General features: G+C 49.7%; 2 protein-coding genes across 2 annotated transcripts; both read left to right on the forward strand.

Annotated features, from left to right (window-relative positions):
- Positions 1-8,531: 8,531 nt before the first annotated feature.
- Positions 8,532-9,199, forward strand: CkaCkLH20_08980 (uncharacterized protein; the record flags this gene model as incomplete). The annotated part of the gene is made up of 2 exons (XM_038891695.1): positions 8,532-8,593; positions 8,803-9,199. The coding sequence occupies 2 exons, from the start codon at positions 8,532-8,534 to the stop codon at positions 9,197-9,199; spliced, it is 459 nt and encodes a 152-aa protein (XP_038742982.1).
- Positions 9,200-17,799: 8,600 nt separating this feature from the next.
- On the forward strand, positions 17,800-18,512 carry CkaCkLH20_08981 (uncharacterized protein; the record flags this gene model as incomplete). Its single annotated transcript, XM_038891696.1, has 2 exons — positions 17,800-17,933; positions 18,128-18,512. 2 exons carry the CDS (start codon positions 17,800-17,802, stop codon positions 18,510-18,512), a joined length of 519 nt encoding a protein of 172 aa, XP_038742983.1.

Here is an 18,512-nt window from a genome sequence, read left to right on the forward strand (position 1 = left end):
ATAATCGTTCGAGCACGATCTAACGAACCTAGAAGGATGACGAACCTAGAAGGATGGCTGAAGTTGTCGAGAAAATGTTAGTGAGACATAGCCAAGATTGGGTTTTAGCAAAAAGCAATTAGCATACAATGAATCATGTGAAGAATGGACTTTTGATGGAAGAATAAAGAGAGATCAATTGGAAATGACATTGACGGAAACGTCGACCGAAGCGCGGTGCTGACGTCGGGGTGTCCCTTGGCTTACTTATAACGCATTCTGCTTACTCTTCCCCACCTCATGATTCGAGTCGCAGGAGGGAGGAAGGAAGCTCTCTTATTAGTCGAGCACGCCCGCAGAAATTCTGCGTCTAAGTCACGCTGAGCAAGCCTAGACCGTTGCAACCTCATCAACCCCATCTTCTGATAGGCTTAATCCCCTGGCCCCAGGTCTTGGCGCCCGGTTTCTACGCCCCCCGTACCCCACGCATTGTCAAAGGCAGCTTTCAAGGCTAATGAAACTGCAGCTCTTGTCCAATCGCGCACCTATCATGCGCGCCTCATCAGATTCTTCGATCTCGGCTATCAAGACCAGCCTCACCTGCATGATGCAGGGTATACACCAAGTTCGAAATACGTAGACGTGATAGTCAAGCGATCTTCCAGTCACCATTTGTTCGAACGAGTCTGCAGCCTGCCCCAAACCCATTCATGAAAGCCGCTACGGGCAAAATCGCCCGAGCTTCACAGTATGACTTCGATCCACTTCTCTGGTGTGCCGTCACACCTCGTCTTTCGAGCCTTGCCCGCTATTTGAGTGAAATTGAGCCTTTTGGCCCAAAATAGTCTGGAGCCGGCCGCCTGTCCAATTGAAGTCTGCTACAAATCATGGCTCCAAAATTGTGAGCGCATATAAGATGCTGTGTCTTCCCTCTCCGGTCCTCTCATGTTTCCTAGCCAGTCTAGCAAGCTTCTCAATTTGCTGACATCTATTACTCATTATCTGGCTCCTCTTCCCTTTTCATTCTCCTTAACCTCTACCCAAAGCCGCAACGCTCCCATCTCCGTTTTTCCCTAGTTCAATATCACAGACTACTGCTAGCTAGCAACCTTGAATTACCAATCGGAGCACGCCGTCTGCAACTTCTTCACGGTATAATTCAAAGTGCCCTCCAGGTCTTCTTCGCCCTTCTTACCTTACCTGTGCTCAGCTAACCTATCCGCTGATTACGAAAACGTCAGCATCCAGGATAGGACTGAAGTTGCTTCACAGCCCAATTGCCTTCACCTTTGCCCTGCACAAAGGCTTCGTGGGAAGTACGGATATCGAGAACCTACAGAACCTCCAGTACTCCTCAACATCGACTTTAGAACCTTCGCTTCGCCAGTCCTTTCGTGTGCTACAGTTCACGATGAATGATCGGCAAGTTGGTGCGGTAGCGGCGGCAACAACCGATAATCAAGGGCCCGCATCAACGTAAGTGCAGACTCCAAGCTAGAGGGTTCATTGCTGTCTATGCTTTTCCATGCTATCCTCTTCTCCGCGATCCATCTCACCGATCCTTAACTTATTGCTTCGGTCTCGTCTTCGTTCGCCTTGGCTGGCTGTCTGTCATCAGTGGGCATAACCAGAGCGTCAGTCCAACGACGGACGCATGTGGGCAGGCAAACCTCCAGTCTTGGCTGAGTGATACAGAACTCGAGTTCATGGGAAACCCTGAGACCATTGGTTCCGTTGATCGACAGCGTTCTCGGCTCAACCACGCCAAGGCTATCATCTCCCAAGTTGAGCTATCTTCCAATGTCAACAAGGATGGCAGTATCATGATGTCTTAGGCTCAAGTCGCAATGCTGATGTGGGAAGAGTTCTTGAAACATATCATAAGCAGATGGATAGGGCTAGCAGAATCATAAGAAACTCGAGATAAATCGAAATCAACATTTAACTAATGCGCAGAAAGCGGTGTGTAAGGATGCTCGAGTCCCAAACAGAAGCGTTGTAGCTGGAAGAAGGGTGTGAAACAGGTGTGAGGCGGTGACGAGATTGAACAAAATTGAGAGTGAGACAGAACATAGGTAATATCAAGTCCCCGACCTGTCTTGGGGAAAGCAGCGTTATCAAATTAAATACTGGCGAGAATCTCATTTTTTTCACTCTTTCTCAAGTGAATGGGCCAGCTGTTAACGCAGTTTTAGGTATTAATTCACTTGTGTCTGCAATAAACCTCATGATTAATCATGCAATGACAGACTTATAATCGTTTTAAAGTTTGGATAGGGAGTCAAATCACAATTGAAATGAAAACGTTCCGTGAAGGTTCATAAGTTGAAAGATATTTGCAGAGCCATTGAAAAGTGGCTCATGCTATCTTTACCCGTGTCATCGGCGAATAGTCCCTAATCCTGACATGTCTCATGTGAAAATCAAGCACCCCCGCGGTGTAACTGGCCATGCCAAAGGATCCATGCTGTCGGAAGATTCCCAGCTGCTAACCCGAAGAAGAATGGTTTGCATTGCGACACCACGGCGCCAAGACCGTGTTCCCTGTGTGGATCATCTGGAGCCGGTGAAGTCGATGAGATGATCGTCGCACTTTTTCTGACGAAATGGTTGTATGGCAGCCAATGACCGATTAGATCGCAGTACTGTCGCAAGTCTCCGCGGCATCCTGGAATTGAGACCCAACCCCAATGAGTTTTTTGTCGTCAGTTGCGAATGACCCCCCCACTCCGTGAGGCATGCGTGCTTGAACATGTGCCGTATTGACCACAGCATGATCAGCTCGACTGTGCTGATGATGGGTTTCGATAGAGCCGTTGCCATTGAAATGAAGCAGCTTCAGACCTTGGTCCGAGTGGAACATGTCAAGCCGTATGCTTGCTAGCTCCTGAGCATCTTGAGGGTTGGTTGCTCGGGCTGGAGCGACATTGCTGGGAAACTCTTTGTTAGTCCGACGGCATAGTAGTACAGCACCTCGTTCATGACATAAGGCGACGATGTAGACGAACAGGGGAAGAGGTGTGGATGTTACCAAATGGGAAAAAAAGGAAAGGATGAACGAACGTATCAGCTGAGCCTTGCACCGCACATTGAGATGACATGATGTGAGATGGGCTTCCAAGTCCTCCAAAGACCAAAGAGGGTGTTGTAAGAGAGCAAAACCTCACTACGACCTGAAATACAACCCGAGTCGTTCGAGTTATTCGTGGTGGAGGGAGGAACTTTGCCTGAGAGGATGTCAACGCAAGAGATTCCTTGACCACTTGGCTCTCGAATTGTGCTTGCAATGAATAGAAAAAAGCATAACAAATCTGTAAAAGCACCGGACAAGACACTGGGAGTCGCAAGAATTTAAAAGAACGACTGGCGAAGAGCCGCGTCAGTGGGAAAGCAAACTCACCCAAATATCTCTTCCTAATATCTGGGTAGCCAAGTAGTAGATTGCCCATCAGTGCAACGATTATCACTCATTTTCATATCCCTGATCCATGCCCTGATCCATGCCCTGAACCATGCTCTGATCCATGCCCCGATCCCCCAGCTTCGACTACGGCGAGCTAGTGTCGCGTTCTCATCTGAGCACAGCCACCCTTGGCATCGCTCGCCCCTTCCTATTGGGCGCCGCCGAACTCACCCTTGCTGAGACCTGTTCGTTACTGGCTAGTCCGCTGTATGACGTTTGGTGAAGAAACCTCGTCGGTACTAAACGGCCTGCTGCGCGGCGTTTGGTCGAGACGGGTACTCTCCAAGTCTCCAGTCTCACCGTTGATTTTCGACGTGAAGTGCTGAGCGTCCCGCTGGCAGCGACCGGATACCGAACCCTGCCCCCCTGTTGCACCCCTGTTCGGTGTTTATTTCCATTCCATGCCCAATCATTCAGTGCCGGTGGTACTCCGTAACACACATCTTTAAGGCAAGATCATTGCTCCCGGAGTGCGGTCGGAGATTACATCCCGCGGTGCTGGCTCTGGGCTTGGCATACATGGTCCGTCGTACGGGAGCACGCACCGAGACGCGGATGCACTGTCGGCGCAGTGGGCCATCCCCTCTTTCCGCGCTTCCTAATGGAAGATCATATTGCGACACTCTACAGGCGTTGCCTGGAAGCTATCACAAGTGGTTTTTAGGTTTCTCCTCGAATAGTTTGAATCCGTTATTGGTTTCCATCCGCCGAACACGGCAGAAAAAGATTCAGACGGTGATTCCCGCGCATGTGCTGCGGCAGCTTATTCGGTGACATTGGCGTTCTTCCACACGCCTGAGCTTGAATGGCGCCGTATCTTAGCGACTCCGGATGTCCTCACGGGCCGGCGCCGGGAACCTGCAGGAACAAAGTTTCCAAGACGTTGACCTTGAAACCGAGGCCTTTAATGTTGGCAGTGATGCCGGCGTGGCCACGACAGAGTCCTCCTTTCTTGTCAGGCTAACAGGGAGCACGTGGAACGGGGTGCGGCCTGCCCTTCATCACTCCACTCTCACTGTACTAACAAATCTTAGATTCCGACTGATCCCCTGGGCATCACACGCAGCGATTCACACCAACCCTACCCGGGGGGTCCCCCTGTTCGCTTTGGTGAGCGAAGCGAGTGAACAGGGGGACCCCCGAATACTCCCCACACCATCTAAGCTCATGGTCCGTGCGTGGTAAATCCACAAAGCCCGACGGGGGCATCCGGGGCCGGTGTTAACTGGCACACTGGGCACCTATGTGGATCAGGTACGGATCCGGCGGGCCCGATCCACCCGCTCTCCAACTACACCTATTCCGGCATCTGAAAGGTTAGCGTACTACACTGTGGGGCCAGGTGATTAGGTAAGCCCCACCAGGTACCAACCTAACCTTTCAGATGCTGGGATAGGTGTACCGTTCGGATGAGCACCATCCCGTTTCTTCCGGGCCCAAAAACCCGATTTCCATGTCCATGGCACTGAGACGGGTTTTCTCTCTCTTTTGTTTGGGTGGTTACGGAGCGCGTGGAGCTTTTTCGACAATCGCACGCGACTTGTGGCGATGCGCAATTGCTTACTCAACAGGCTTGAAAGAGAATTCATGAGAATTTGGCTGGGTCGAATATCGTATTTTCTCTCTCTTTCGCCATTCACGAATTGTGTTAAAACGCTTCAGACGCCAGGCGCTGTATGTCATTGGAGATGCGGAGTCGATGAGTTCCATGTGGTGGGCAGAATAGTCGCGCGCTGGAAGCGCTGCATTCTGCCTAGCTTACTGGTCAATGGCGGCGTGAAGGAGCTAAATGAGCGCAGGAAAAGACGTTTGGCGTACTCAGACATGCGTATCACATGTGGCCTCCATCGTGGCATGGGCAGATGGTACCGTTCTCCAACCGTCTCCCATTTTTCGGTGGTTGCCAGCTGCTGGTTGCTCGTCCCCTGGTACCTGACAACAGGGCCTAACCCTGCGCGACAGCGATCTGCTGGGACGGTCGGACCAGCTTAATCCTCGTTCGGGAAGATCGTCGCACGGACTTGTTCTCGGGTCAGTGCCTTTCCACGTTCATCTGAATAAACAATTGACGGCTCCTAGCATAGCGTCCCATCTTATTCGAACCTCGGACGGTTTTGACGACCGAGAGAAAATGGGATGGATTTTTTTTTCTCGCGGTCGGCTCAGCCGATTGCGATGCGCTGGCCGGCGCAAGGCAACTTCAGGCAGCGTGGCGCATGCGTCAGCGCCGCTGACTTGCAACCTGGTCCGCATCCCGTCGCAGTAGGCGAGAGAAGCAGCGAGAAGGCGATGGAAACAAAAAGAACGCCGTGGAGAAATTCGCATCGCCAAGAGCACTGAGGGAAGGAAATTTCGGTCTCGGAGAGCCTTAAAACGTGCGACACGCGAGATAATGCGCAGGTGAGCATGATCTCATCCGAGTCATACGGATTGGCGTTGACATCTTGAATTCGTCTCATCTTGAAACGAAATGGAGAAATGATGTGTGAAATGACGGTATTCGCAAAGCGGTGGTGCGCAAGGCTGCGATGACAAAATGGTGGCGACTTTGTGTGGCTGGAATCGCTTGATCGTGAGTGACCGCAGCGCGTGCTCACGGTTTCCCTGGGCATTCGGTCGAACAGCTTGCACCTGGAATTGTGAGAGGTTTGGCCTGCGCCTCAAAAGGACCCTCCAGCAGTGATGGAATCCTACGCTGCGTTGTGTCATTCGCCGGGCGCTAGAAGCAAACGTGGCTTTCCATATGAACTGAGGTCGCAAGGCGAAGTCTAGTGCATCGTCATAATCGCCCAGCAATTGTGGCAGTGCTCATTGGATGAAACGAACCTCAATCGGACACAGATGCGGTGACCGGCGAGAGGCAATTGCGAACGAAAACTGGCACTGGCCTTGTTCGTTCCATCGAGGGAACAGAGCCGGCCCCGTCGAAGAAGCGATCGCCAGGGAAAAGATGGGATTGTGACGATGGGAGAAGGAAAAAACGCCGACGCCGATACTCGGCAATATTGTGGTCCCGATTCTGGGATGTGAGATGGACCTGGGGGTGGATGGCGCGGGACTGGGGAAGTAAGTACGGACCGATGAGAAGAGGGGGGAAAGGGAAATCATTAGGTGCCCTCACTCTGACACTGACAACCTATTGAATTGGTGCGTGAGCTCGCTGTTAGTGCGGCAAGCAGAGGAAAAGCAATGTCAATTGTCGGGCGAAAATCTGCGCAGACAAACCACCCATAGCAGATGGGTTTTGCTTTTGCAGTGGTGTCAATGCAGCCATTGTGCGTTGTAACGGTGGGACTAATAATTTCCCCGAGAGTGATACTCGCGTCCTCGAACTCTGATTCCCATGCCTTTGCCTTACATCTCAGGGCTAACTACCTTAGGTATCAAGTTCAGGTTTATTCTCTTTCTTCCAGTCAAACGTTGAAGCCATGCTGTCACAGTGCGAGTGCCATTCCAGGTTGAGTGGTGGCTGGTGGAAACTGCAAGCCTTCACAGTGTTACCTGCGACCTACACGCCATGGCACCTGCGAACCCGGCTGGCTTGCTTAGAATTTCAAGGTCGAGCCGCAATTGTTCACCAGGAAGACAACGAAGGTTTACCATCTGCAACGGAATATCCTCCTTTCTTCCGCCGCGGATCTGCCGAGCAGTCGGATCGAACGTGAATCACGTGCAGCAGGTCAGGTTAGATTTCGGATAGTTCGTCACTCCCTCTCTCTTTTACCAGGTTTTTCGATTGACGCGTGGGAAGGGGAAGCCATCTTCAGAATTTCAGAGCGTGCTCTGCAAGGCATGTTGCTGTGGATGTGTCGGCCTGGTTTCCTTTCCTTCTTGGATTTATGCCATGGCAGTATTCCGGCATTGCTCGTGGACATGCTGTCGTTTATTCACTTGGCCTACTCGATGATGGCTCTGTTGTATGAAACTGTACCTACCACCAAAGCATTTGGCAACCACATCGGGCATCTTCAATTTTGGGGTTACCTTCCTTATCTTAGCGTCTATTCCTTCACGACCACGACCTCCGAAGTACCTTCACTGCAGCGCTGCACCGAAAAAGTACCTGCCGATGCCGCCCGCTGCCGCTGCCGTTGCCCTTTTTTTTTTTTCGTTTTTTTGTCTTTTTTTTTCCTGGCGCCGTTAGTGCTGGATACCTTAGCAGCAGACGGTGCCGGTGCCCCTCCCCCTCCCGATGGCACTACCTAAATCAATCCTCGTCCAGACGAGCGAGACTCACCTCAGAGCTCAGAGCTCCTCCTCGAGCTTGAACCGGTAAAAAGGTCTTTTCCACCACCCGCACCCCCATACCTCGATTTGTCTTCCTTACTTACGCATTCAGGGCCCGTCTTCTCGTCCACACACCTGTTATCCGTCCATCCTGCCTCTGTCCCTCCACCGCCGGCCGGGCTCGTACCTGACCTCCTCCCCCCCCTCCTTCGTCATTTTCGTCCATCCTTCAAAACCACTTCCCACCCTCGTCAACCCAACACACAAGGCCTCGGGAGCACTTCAACATTTCCCTCCCCGTCTCGCGTTGTCACATTCTTCAACCATCACTCGACGCAGTTTGGCAGGCGTTCCTCACTGCCAGCGCATTCTTGTTCTAAGGAAGCAGATTGAACTCAATTTATTTCATTACCTACCTAGCCAGTATCGCCCAGCGCGCGCGCAATTCTCTGGTGTTCCTTGCCAAATTACGCTGCTTCCTCCGACCTCCTCTACCCCCTCCTCCCGCATCGTCTACCTCTCCCGCTTCTCCCCCTACCTACCTACCTACCTACCTACCTACCTACCTACCTCTGCTCCATTTCTCTTCTCCCGCTCCATCGCATGCTATTGCGTCTCTCTTCCCTCCACTCCTCCTTCCATCACTCTCTCCTCTACTCGTCTTCTTCTCTTGTGTATTCGATCGGAAACACCAAACCTACGGTCGCGCACACAAGCTCCCTACCTACCTCACCCACTCATCCACTCATCCACTCGCACGTCCCAACCTCCTCGACTCTTGATTTCGCCGCAACTGCGCGACTGCAAACCCATCATCACCCTTTCTTTCGACGAGCATCACACTCGTCACACGAAGGTCGCCATGGTCGCCGAAAGAGAACAATCGCCGAGCTCGACATCGGCAAAGCAGGGCTCAGTCACCTCGTAAGTGCATCACCAGCGTCAGTAATCGACGTCGCCGCCTCAACCCCACGACCACCCTTCCTTCCACCTGGCGTACCAAGCAAGAGTGACCCCATTCCCATCCAACTCTCTTCTTTTCCATCTCTTGCCATCCGGCCGCATCATCCTTGTAGTATTGGATCGATCGAGTCTCGCTGCGTTCTGTCGGTTGGCTAATCGTGCGTCGGAAGGAATCTCGAAAGCTCATCGTCATCGGCGGCGGCGGCGCGGGATTTCTCTGCACAACGTACGCAGAGGCTCAACGCCTTCCTTCAGGACCAGGCCTTCGACGTTGGCAGCGGGAACGGCGACGATGTCGGAAGTCGTCAAATACAGCACGCTCGCGAACAGCGCCTAAAAGGCCTGGTCGCTTCTGTCGATGCCCACTTTCAGAATGTCGGCGCCGACAACGCCAGCAACAACGCCAGCGACGGCGCCAGTAATAACGGTGGCGGCGGCGGCAGCAGCAGCAGCAGCAGCAGCAGCAGCAACGATGCCGACACGCAGATGCGACGGCAACCTCACGGCCAATACCACGCCCGTAAGGATGACGATGTTCGTGGGACTGGTGAGCAGTTCCCAAAGTAGACGTAAGAAATGATCCGGAATGTGAGTATTACCTTAGTCCAGATGTCCAAGTCCACAAGCTCATCCTTGCCCATCTAGATGTCGATCACAGCATCCGCTGCCAAGACATGAGTGGAGAGGTATCTTTCGGAGATAAAGCGGTGAATGCCGGAGTATCCCAAACGCGGTGAAGAGGGCCTTCCGTGTGGTGCAGAACTATCAAAGGTCGACGCACTCGAGGCGGCATATTGCTTTCAATGTTCTTGTTTTTTTCCTGTTTTGTCTTTCGAATGAAGCTTCGTAAGGGCTCTCAACGAGGCGATGGCGTTGCAAAGAGGGATGGATACCCTGGGTCAGCGAGTTTGCTTTGTCAGTATACGATCTCGACACTTGTTCCCATGGCCGCGAGTGTTTGAAATTTCACGGGCTGCTGGGGGCAGTGTCGAGAGAAGCCCTGAAAATCTGCGTTTGTCGTGTTTGGGTTGTTTTGGGTGGTTGTCTTTGGGCTTGGAAGGGTATCGGACGGCCGTTGGCGCTTGGAAGCGCTGGGCAATCGCCGCACACTTCACGTCGAGATGGGTCTAGCGTGGAGTCCATCTAGGCTTTCAGAGGACACTTGCTAGATCTCAATGACGAGTGAAAGTGAGTGGTAACGGTCGAAGAAGCTCCATGATACCTGGTCGTGGAAGGCCACGAGGTGATGAGGTGTTTTGATGATGAGTCTGAGTTTCCGGATAAGCCAGATTGGAATTCTGCCTCATAAGATGAGGGGGTTGGACTGCTTCAGCCAATGAGAGGGTGAAGCGGTGTGGGTCTTGTTGTTTTCAAAGAGCCAATAAGGTAGCATCGGACTTAAGATATTTAGGGAATTTCTATCGGCAATACCACGCGAAGTAGAACAGAAATGGCACATTCTGCGCTTAAACTTGCAACAGTAAATCCGCATTAAATTGAACAATCAGCATGTTAAGTGAAATCAAAAGCGTGAATGTTCTGTTGCCCATTCGCAGTGGGAATAAGAACCTCACAAGCAGCTGAAAGCCTTTAGACCTAATTTCAATCCCATTGCGACATCAGTACTATAGCTGAAAAACGTTTTGCCCCTCAGTTTATATATTACCTTTCCTATATTAGCGCTATTATTTAATAATAAGGATTAATTTAAGCCTAATTATACTTAATATATCTATAGAAACTACTAACCTTATATCTAATATATCTAGATCCTAACTAGTACCTCTATATACTATCCTACTATTTGTTACGACCCGTTAGGCATAACCAACGAAGAACGCCCCACAAGGATACCGGGCGGTTAGAACGTCACCTTTATATGCAGGATCACGGGAACATGAGGGGCTCGCCCGGAACAGAAGAACTATAGTACAAGTCACGTGATAATAAGCAGGACCGACTTTCGATAAGCGGTCCCAGGACCAGGACAAGGATCAGGACCGACGTGCCAAGGGCGGTCCTCAAGGAGGACCAACTCTCAGATCGCGGTCCACATAGGAAGAGAAGTATCTAGGACTTGTATATAGGATGGACTTAAGTCCGGCTCAAGGACAGACTTCCATAGCTCTTCAGCAATCAACTTTGTGACTACCCTCACTAGTACTTTCAGCTATACCTAAGTGATAACTACTCTATAACTCTTATTGAGGCCTTGACTGATCACTAAGACCTTTAAAGACCTATAATTACTTGAATAGCCCTATAGAACGACTTAATACTGTTTATAGTTTTCAATCCCTAACTTACTGCTAACACAAACCCACTGTCAGTTAGCTGGCCGTAACACTATTATTAAGATATTAAACTAGCTAATCCCTATATTATTATATAGCTTATTATATTATAATATATTAAGAATTAATAATAGCTTATTATTTATTCTAATTACTACTTAAGCTATAAATAAGTTTAGATATTATTATAGCGTTATATAACTTATATAATATTACTAAATTATTTATTTCTTTAAAAAGATAATATTTATTATAATATTCTTATTAATATAATATATAAAAAGAATATTATTAATATAGTTTAAATAAAAGGGGATATTATTTTATTATAGCTAGCTAACTAATAATAGGTTTATATTAGTAGTAAGTTAGGGATTAATAATAGTAAATAGTATTAAGTTGCTCTATAGGTCTAGTTAAGTAATTATAGGTCTTTAAAGGGCTTAGTAATTAGTTAAGTCCTTAATAAGAGTTATAGAGTAATTATTACTTAGGTATAGCTAAAAGTCTTAAGTAAGAATTATAAGTTAATTGCTAAAGAGCTATAGAAGTCTAAACTTAAGTGAACTTAAGCTTATCCTATATATAGGTCTTAAATAGTTTCCTTAGTGTAGCTATACTAGATAGCTGTGCTATCTAATATATCTATAGATAGCTGGGATAGTAGTTATATTTAATATATCTGTCTTTGTCTTATATCTATCCTGTTCCTAAGGTCATATGACCTATACTATAGTTCTTCCTTTCTGAGGATTCCTAGTTATACCTGTGTTACTACTTACTTATGTCCTGCGTTAGCCGCTGAGATCTAAGGCGGGGTTGTTCCAACGTGTTATGCCTAATGGGTTGTAATATATTCTTAATAGTATTAAGGGACTAAAGAGGGTTAAAGCTTAAGATTATATTAATAATAATAATAATAGGGGTTAATATAAAATAAGGGATATAAAATAATATTTTAAGTAGATAAAAGGATAAAGTTTATAGTATAATCTTAATAAAAGGGATAATCTCTTATAGATTAGTATTCCTTATTAAGGTTTTATCCCCTCTAACCTTAAGAGTAAAGCTATTTATATACTACTATATATATTATAAAGCTTATTAAGATAGAGTTTTATTCTTTTAGAATATTAAATATTAAATATATACTTATTAGGTATAATAAGATATCTATAACTAGATTATAAGGGTAGCTATATTATATTGCGCGGCGTATTGCATTTGTTTTGCCCCTTAGTGAAACGATGTTATAGTGCCCGGTCCTTCTTCATGATGGAGGTTGGAAGAAAAGAGGGAAGAATGATCTTCAGAAGTAAGCCAACGACAGGCGACGGGCAGGTAAGCAAGCACCCAACCAGGTCGATGCATCTCACAATTCCAGGCGAATCTAGGATTCTCCTCCGACTCTATGATTATGGTTACCGAGCGCTTCATCGAATTTCTGTCAATCGGAAGTTGGATGTATTGCGATTGGGTACGAAGTCAGGGTGTGGGAGGGACGGCACAAATGTGACTTAAATGCTCTCGCATGTATTCTCGCTCCAGCCCGACTCCTGACGTTGTTTCCCCACTATCCGTGTGTCCGTGTGTGTGTCTGTGACCACCCGTTCTAAAGTATTCCGCTGGTGGGAATTCTGCCCACGCAGTAAAGTAGTTTGTCTGCCCACCAACGAACCCTCACTAGGCTAGACTGGTGTTTGATGGCGGCTGCTTCGGTGACTGGGCAGAGCCTCAGCTCACTCGACAAAACTGGTTTAGCGCTAGGAGGCATCACGTACTTGACCGTTTGTGGGAAGGCGTCAGGGATCTTTAGATGGGGGGGTTGCGGATGTTCATCAGGCAGAGCCACACCACGCTAGTCCGCTCTCAGATGGAACAACCCTCCTCACCAGTTTTGTCGATTGTGTAATTGGTCACAAACCTTCGCTTTGCCGTTGTCGTTGTTCCTTGTAAGAGGCCCAGACGGTCGAGTCGACTGTCGTTATGTGAGCGGTTTGTCTCCCATTACTGTCTCCCGGAACATGTTTGCGATATAAGATGCGCATCTTTCTCATCGTTCTGCCTGCGTTTTCCTTTCGCTTTTCCCTTTCTCCTAAGCCTCCATCATTCCTGCTTCCTCGGCCACTTTCAGTCTGCTTCAAGGCTTGAATATCAACACCAGAGCGCGCATCTACTGTTTCTACTCCGTGGTCAACGGGACTACTCCACGTCAGAAACGCAGATTCGCCGTCAGCTTCATCTTGATTTTCTTGGACGAAACAGCCCTTTTTTCTAGTTTGGACCTTGCCCTGTGTTTCCCCCATCACTCGGACTTAGTCCGCTCTTAATTCGCCCCTCCTCTTCTTGTGCTTTGCTTGTACTGGCAATTCATCGATTCTCTTCTTCGCAATGCAAATCAAGAACAATGCCGACCTCATTGCCGCATCGGCAGTCGAAGAGCAATGCTCTGCCTCTTCGTATGTGATAACAAATTTTCTTTTCTTTAGCGCTGTTATTCTTCGCATACCAGGTTCCATTTGCTTCTATGTTCTCAATCTCGTCTCACCATACTTCGTCGAGGCTGACTATCTGCTACTGGTTTGAGTAGGAATGTTTCCCGCCTGACCGCACCAGAGGGTTCGTCGTATAAGCAAGCCAACCTTGAAGCCTGGTTTGATGATGTTGAACTCGGGTTCATCGTTAGTGATGACATGCAAACTGTTGGGCCCGTCGACAGGCAGTGTTCTCGGACGGCTCATGCTAGGGATGTCATCATGCAAGTTGAACTCCTACTTGGATGTGGGAGTAGGGCGTCTCAAGGACAACCCTGTGACGTCGAGTCACACAACATCAAGACTTCGCAGAGCAAGCGGAGCATGAACGGAAATGCCCTAGAGAATGAGGTTGGTTGCAGTGGAAGCAAGCCAGGGCGATCGTGTTTGCTAGGGTAAGACGTCATATTGAGAATAGCAGGAGCGTGATTTAAGAATGAGTTGGCTTCAATTTTGATAGATTAAATGCTGCAACTGGGTTAGGCCTCTTGTCCAAATTCCCGCTTCTATGTAAGAATGTTGCCGATCGATGCGTGGTTTCTTAGTCTTTATATATTCTCAATTACGTTAGAGTTTGCATGTTGAGGGAACATCTGTGCCATCTCATTCATCCAGAACTTTTCTGCTTCCAAATTAGCGGCCCAGTCCATCCCATTGTTCGCCGTCACGTTGCGCAGGGTCTAGGCTCGCACAGATCCTTGCCGGTCCCATCACGACGACCCGTCCCGACGTCACTTACCCAATTGGGCAAGTAGCTACCCCACGTTTTGTGCACAGACTGGTGTTCGTCTCATTGTTTGTTTCGAGCGACGTTAATTGTAACGTCCATCTCGTTGTGTTTTTTTCCGAGTCGATATACTCGACTTGCTTCAGTGGCTCGCGATTCACATTGACAAGTCACTATCACAGCATATTACACAATTCACTTTTTCTCCTCTGTGAGGCAACCAGGCGACGAAGGTCCGAGCTCTTGTTGCGAACCAGTCTGCATGGACTCGATGCCACGCGACACGCGATGGCGGCAGTCTATCTGCGCCATGCAGCGAAGTCACCAGCTCGTTGGGTTCCAGAATTCCGAGTTCAGAATTCTTGTAGCGGCGCCGAAAAGCGGGATTGGCGCTTTTGGTGGAATGTCCCGAGTCCTCCCCATATGTTGGTGCTACGCGGCGATGTTGTGACTGGAATGTCACCATCTACTACATTCCTGGGAGACAATGAGCTCATTCATTCAAAGAACAGCGCAATGTATGAGTCGGCCGAGATTCAAACAGCTGTATCTTCAGGGATTGCCGGGTCATGCAGATGCCCACCTCGGCCAAATCGCACTTTAGCCTCTTCCGCACAGCTGCCCGGAAAGGTTGATGAAGGCCTGAGGTTGGGAGACCTAGGTACCTCCTCGAAGCCCGCGTGGGTTGCGGCTAGCAAAGAACAAAGTACGGCAGCAGGCTGCATGACCAGGCGAGCTACGCACTGTCCGTAGTGACTTGAGAAACGTTTAACTTTTCTCAAGACTGGAGAAGCTTGTGACTGGACATCTCGTGTTAGTGGGATTTGCAGCAAATTCATCACTGGGTATCCCGGCTGCAGGGGAACAGGACCTTGCCAAGTAAGACCCCAAGCCTGGCTTTCCTGCCTGTGTACGTACCTACTCACCACGTCAGGTACCTAAGAGCTGTGTGATGCGAATCGCGATGACGTTTTGTCCGCTCTAGCCCACCGAACCCTCCCGACACTGTCCTCCGCCCGCCATCTCAAACGATCCACCAGCTTTGGAGGTAGATTTAGTGGCGTATCCTAAGCTAGGTAAGATGCCTCGTTGGCATCTGAACGTTGGCTTTCTTTGTGCATTGTATTCAGACGCCGTAAACGTTCCAACCCTACGACTCTGACTCAGACAAAACTATGGTACCATGCGGATGCAACTTTGTCACTTTCAATCGAACCCGCGGCATGCACTCGCTTAAACATTCCGCCGATTCATCACCGTCCTCACCTGCGTACTTCAGATGTCTCATCTGATATTCAAGGCGTATTTCGTAACTCAGTCAATTCTGGGATTGGAATCGTCTATTTAAAATGTTCAAAGGATAGTCGGCCAGCCGGCACCTGGATCAGGGCCGCATCAAGCCCCGTGGAAAGATATCGAGGAAGATTCATACTCCTCTTTCACCGGTTTGAGACACATGGCGACTTCGCGACGAGCGGCCAGGGCTGTCAGGCTGAGCCAACAGCCCAGGTCCAAGTCGAGGACGGGGTAGTTCAGAGGAATAGAGGATTTCTCGTCAAAGGTTAAGGTGGGTTTGGGTATTCCTGAATCCTGGTTTCTATCTTCCGTGGACCTTGACTGACAAATGTGGGAAGAAGGCGATCACGCGACGCAAACGCCCTCAAGATCGCATAGAAAAGATGGAAAGTCTTAGCGTTCCTTCAATCTGACAATTGGCAACCAAATAACAGGCCGAGACCTCACACGCATCACTCACGGGGGTGTGATAGGCTCCTCTTTTTTTTTTTTTTTCCCCCCTTAGTGGGAAGGGGGATCGCTGCTGTCCGGGTAGTTCTCCTAGACCGCAGCGACTTGTACCTATGGTCATTGTATTTGCGACTCCAGATTTTGCTTACTTATATAGTTGGTGATTGGTACCTAAATACTCCGGTGCCCTACCCAGATGAAGATCCTATTGAAGGAACAAGGATTCGTTCTTGACAATCCCCTTGGCGTCGTTGCGAAAAAAGCCGAACCCCAACTGTTGCTGTCCGTCCTAGGTAGCAGACATTGGATTGTACTGCCCACCAGCCGTCGCATTGCGGATGAATCTGCAGAACAAAAGTCTTGGACCAAACTAGCCGCATGGTGAAAGCTGTAAATTATATATCTACGCGATGATACCTAGCTAAGGTCAGGGGCCGGGAAGTCTCCAGATTTCAGGAGTTAGCTGGGCAGGTACCTACTTGATAACATTTTAGTCGCAGCATAGAAATGCGAAAACATATCGCACTCAATCATTGTTCCCTCAGGCAATAACCTCACGGGTACGTATCCTTCATTCAGCAACACGCCTCCACCCATGGGTACGTGTCGTAGAGGTTTTGTTGCATGCCCGGCCAGCCACCAACGTGTCGACGGTGAGACTGTGTTGCGTAGCTTCCACCACGGCGCAGCCGTCCCAGGGAAGGGGAATTCTCGCATGCGCGCACAGTACCCTTGCTATTAGCTCATATGGTGAAAACATCGAGGTTTTGAACATAAGTGTCCGACGGATGCGATTGTACTAACCCCGTGCCCAACGGTCAGTGTGCTCTGGGAGACCAAGCGAGCACATGCCTTCGCAATTGGGCTGGCTATCGACACGCCTGCTTTTCATTTTCTCTACAGCTGCCAACTTGGAAGGCAGTGGGTGCGTAGGTATTGGATGCATCCCGTCTGAACAGGGGTGGACAACCTCTGCCCCCCGCCCACCCTCCTCCAAAACCTCGGGATGAGCCAGGCTACGACGCTTTGTGACTGGCTCCCCCGCAGGCCCACGCAGGTAGGATTGGGGACGAGAAACCCGTCACTTCACCTAGGTACTCGCCGAGCCAATCCGAGCTTTACTCTTTTCCATGGATCACGGGCCCCCGAGTGTGTACCGTTACCTTAATGTACCTTCTTCGGCCCTAGGATTACGGTGCCTCTGAGGTATATTGAGGACCCGCTACCGTATTTGCGTTTTCCATCTTTGCGTTTGAGTCCAATGAGGCGGGCGCGGTCGAGTCTAACTCTTTTGATCAGTAGTTGGCAGTGGAGTCCCGCGACAACTAGATCAATTGCCCGCCAAGAGCTAAAGCTGCAGCAGCACTAACCATTCTTTCCTTAGAGTAGCGGCCATCTTTTTTTATTTTTGCCAACCGCGCCCACGTACTGTGTTCTGATTCTTATTAAAGACCTCGAAGCACCCACGATTCAGACAGCTTGACCAGATCAGATGCACTTCGTTTTATTCTACCCTCTTAGCTGAGCTGTCGCGGTAGTGCGCCTATGCGAAGCCCCCTTCGAGAGCTCTTCGACATCAACGTCCGGCCTGCTCCTGATTCCGAAGGAAATCACGTCTCCATCAATATCCAATCCCGACGATCCCTCCTCTCGTCGTGCCGACTTCTCTCCTACCCCTTCCGCCTATCTCTCTTCCTCTCTTCCACTGACCTCTCCTATACCTACCTCTCATCCTCTTACCCTCTTACCTCTCACCCTCTTACCTCTCTTCCTCTCGCCTCTCTTCCTCTCGCCTCTCTTCCTCCCGCCGCTTCGCCTTCCGCCTTACTCTGTGGGTATTGGCACTCACCAAATACTCCTTCACCTATGCAGAGCGACGGCGCATCAAACGCATTCCACGTGCCCGCACAACGGCCCGCTCATCCTGCGGACGCCAAGATGACCGCACAGAGCAATGCCTCCTCCGGCTCAATGTCCGCGAAACAGGGCTCCGTCGCCTCGTAAGTGCAGTATCCAAGCAACGAGAGGTTATCTTCCGAAATTCTTCGACTTCCCCTCCTGCAATCGCCCTTCCACCTACACGAAGTGACCCATCTTCACTCCTCCACATTGCGTACACCTCTTGTGACCCCAGCCGATTGATGCCCATCATCGTTCTCGTTACGTTCGTTCGGGACTGACGGTGTGCCTGCAGGTTCGATGTCGATCCTCAGTCGTCGCCTCACACGCAAAGGTCGACTTCGGCGCCAGAAAATCTCGAGACGTTCCTCAACGACTCCGCCCTCGCCATCGGCAGCGGGGACGGAGGAGGTGATAGCTTCGGGAGCGACAAGCGGAAGCAAGCTCGTATCCAACGCTTGAAAGTCGCCATCGCTTTGGTCAATGAGCAGCTTCAACACACTTGCACCAACGGCGACGAAGATGACAAGCCTGAAGCCGGCATAAACGACGGCGGAAGCACCCAGACCTACCAGCCATCACAAAGCCAAAGCAACATGGACGACCATGTTCGAGGTGTTGGCGCACAGTTTCCCTCTTTGGAAGACCTCAGTAACCTTCGACCGTCGTCGGCCGAGTGA

The sequence above is a fragment of the Colletotrichum karsti genome, assembly GCF_011947395.1.
Source record: "Colletotrichum karsti strain CkLH20 chromosome Unknown Scaffold31, whole genome shotgun sequence".
NCBI lineage: Eukaryota > Fungi > Ascomycota > Sordariomycetes > Glomerellales > Glomerellaceae > Colletotrichum > Colletotrichum karsti.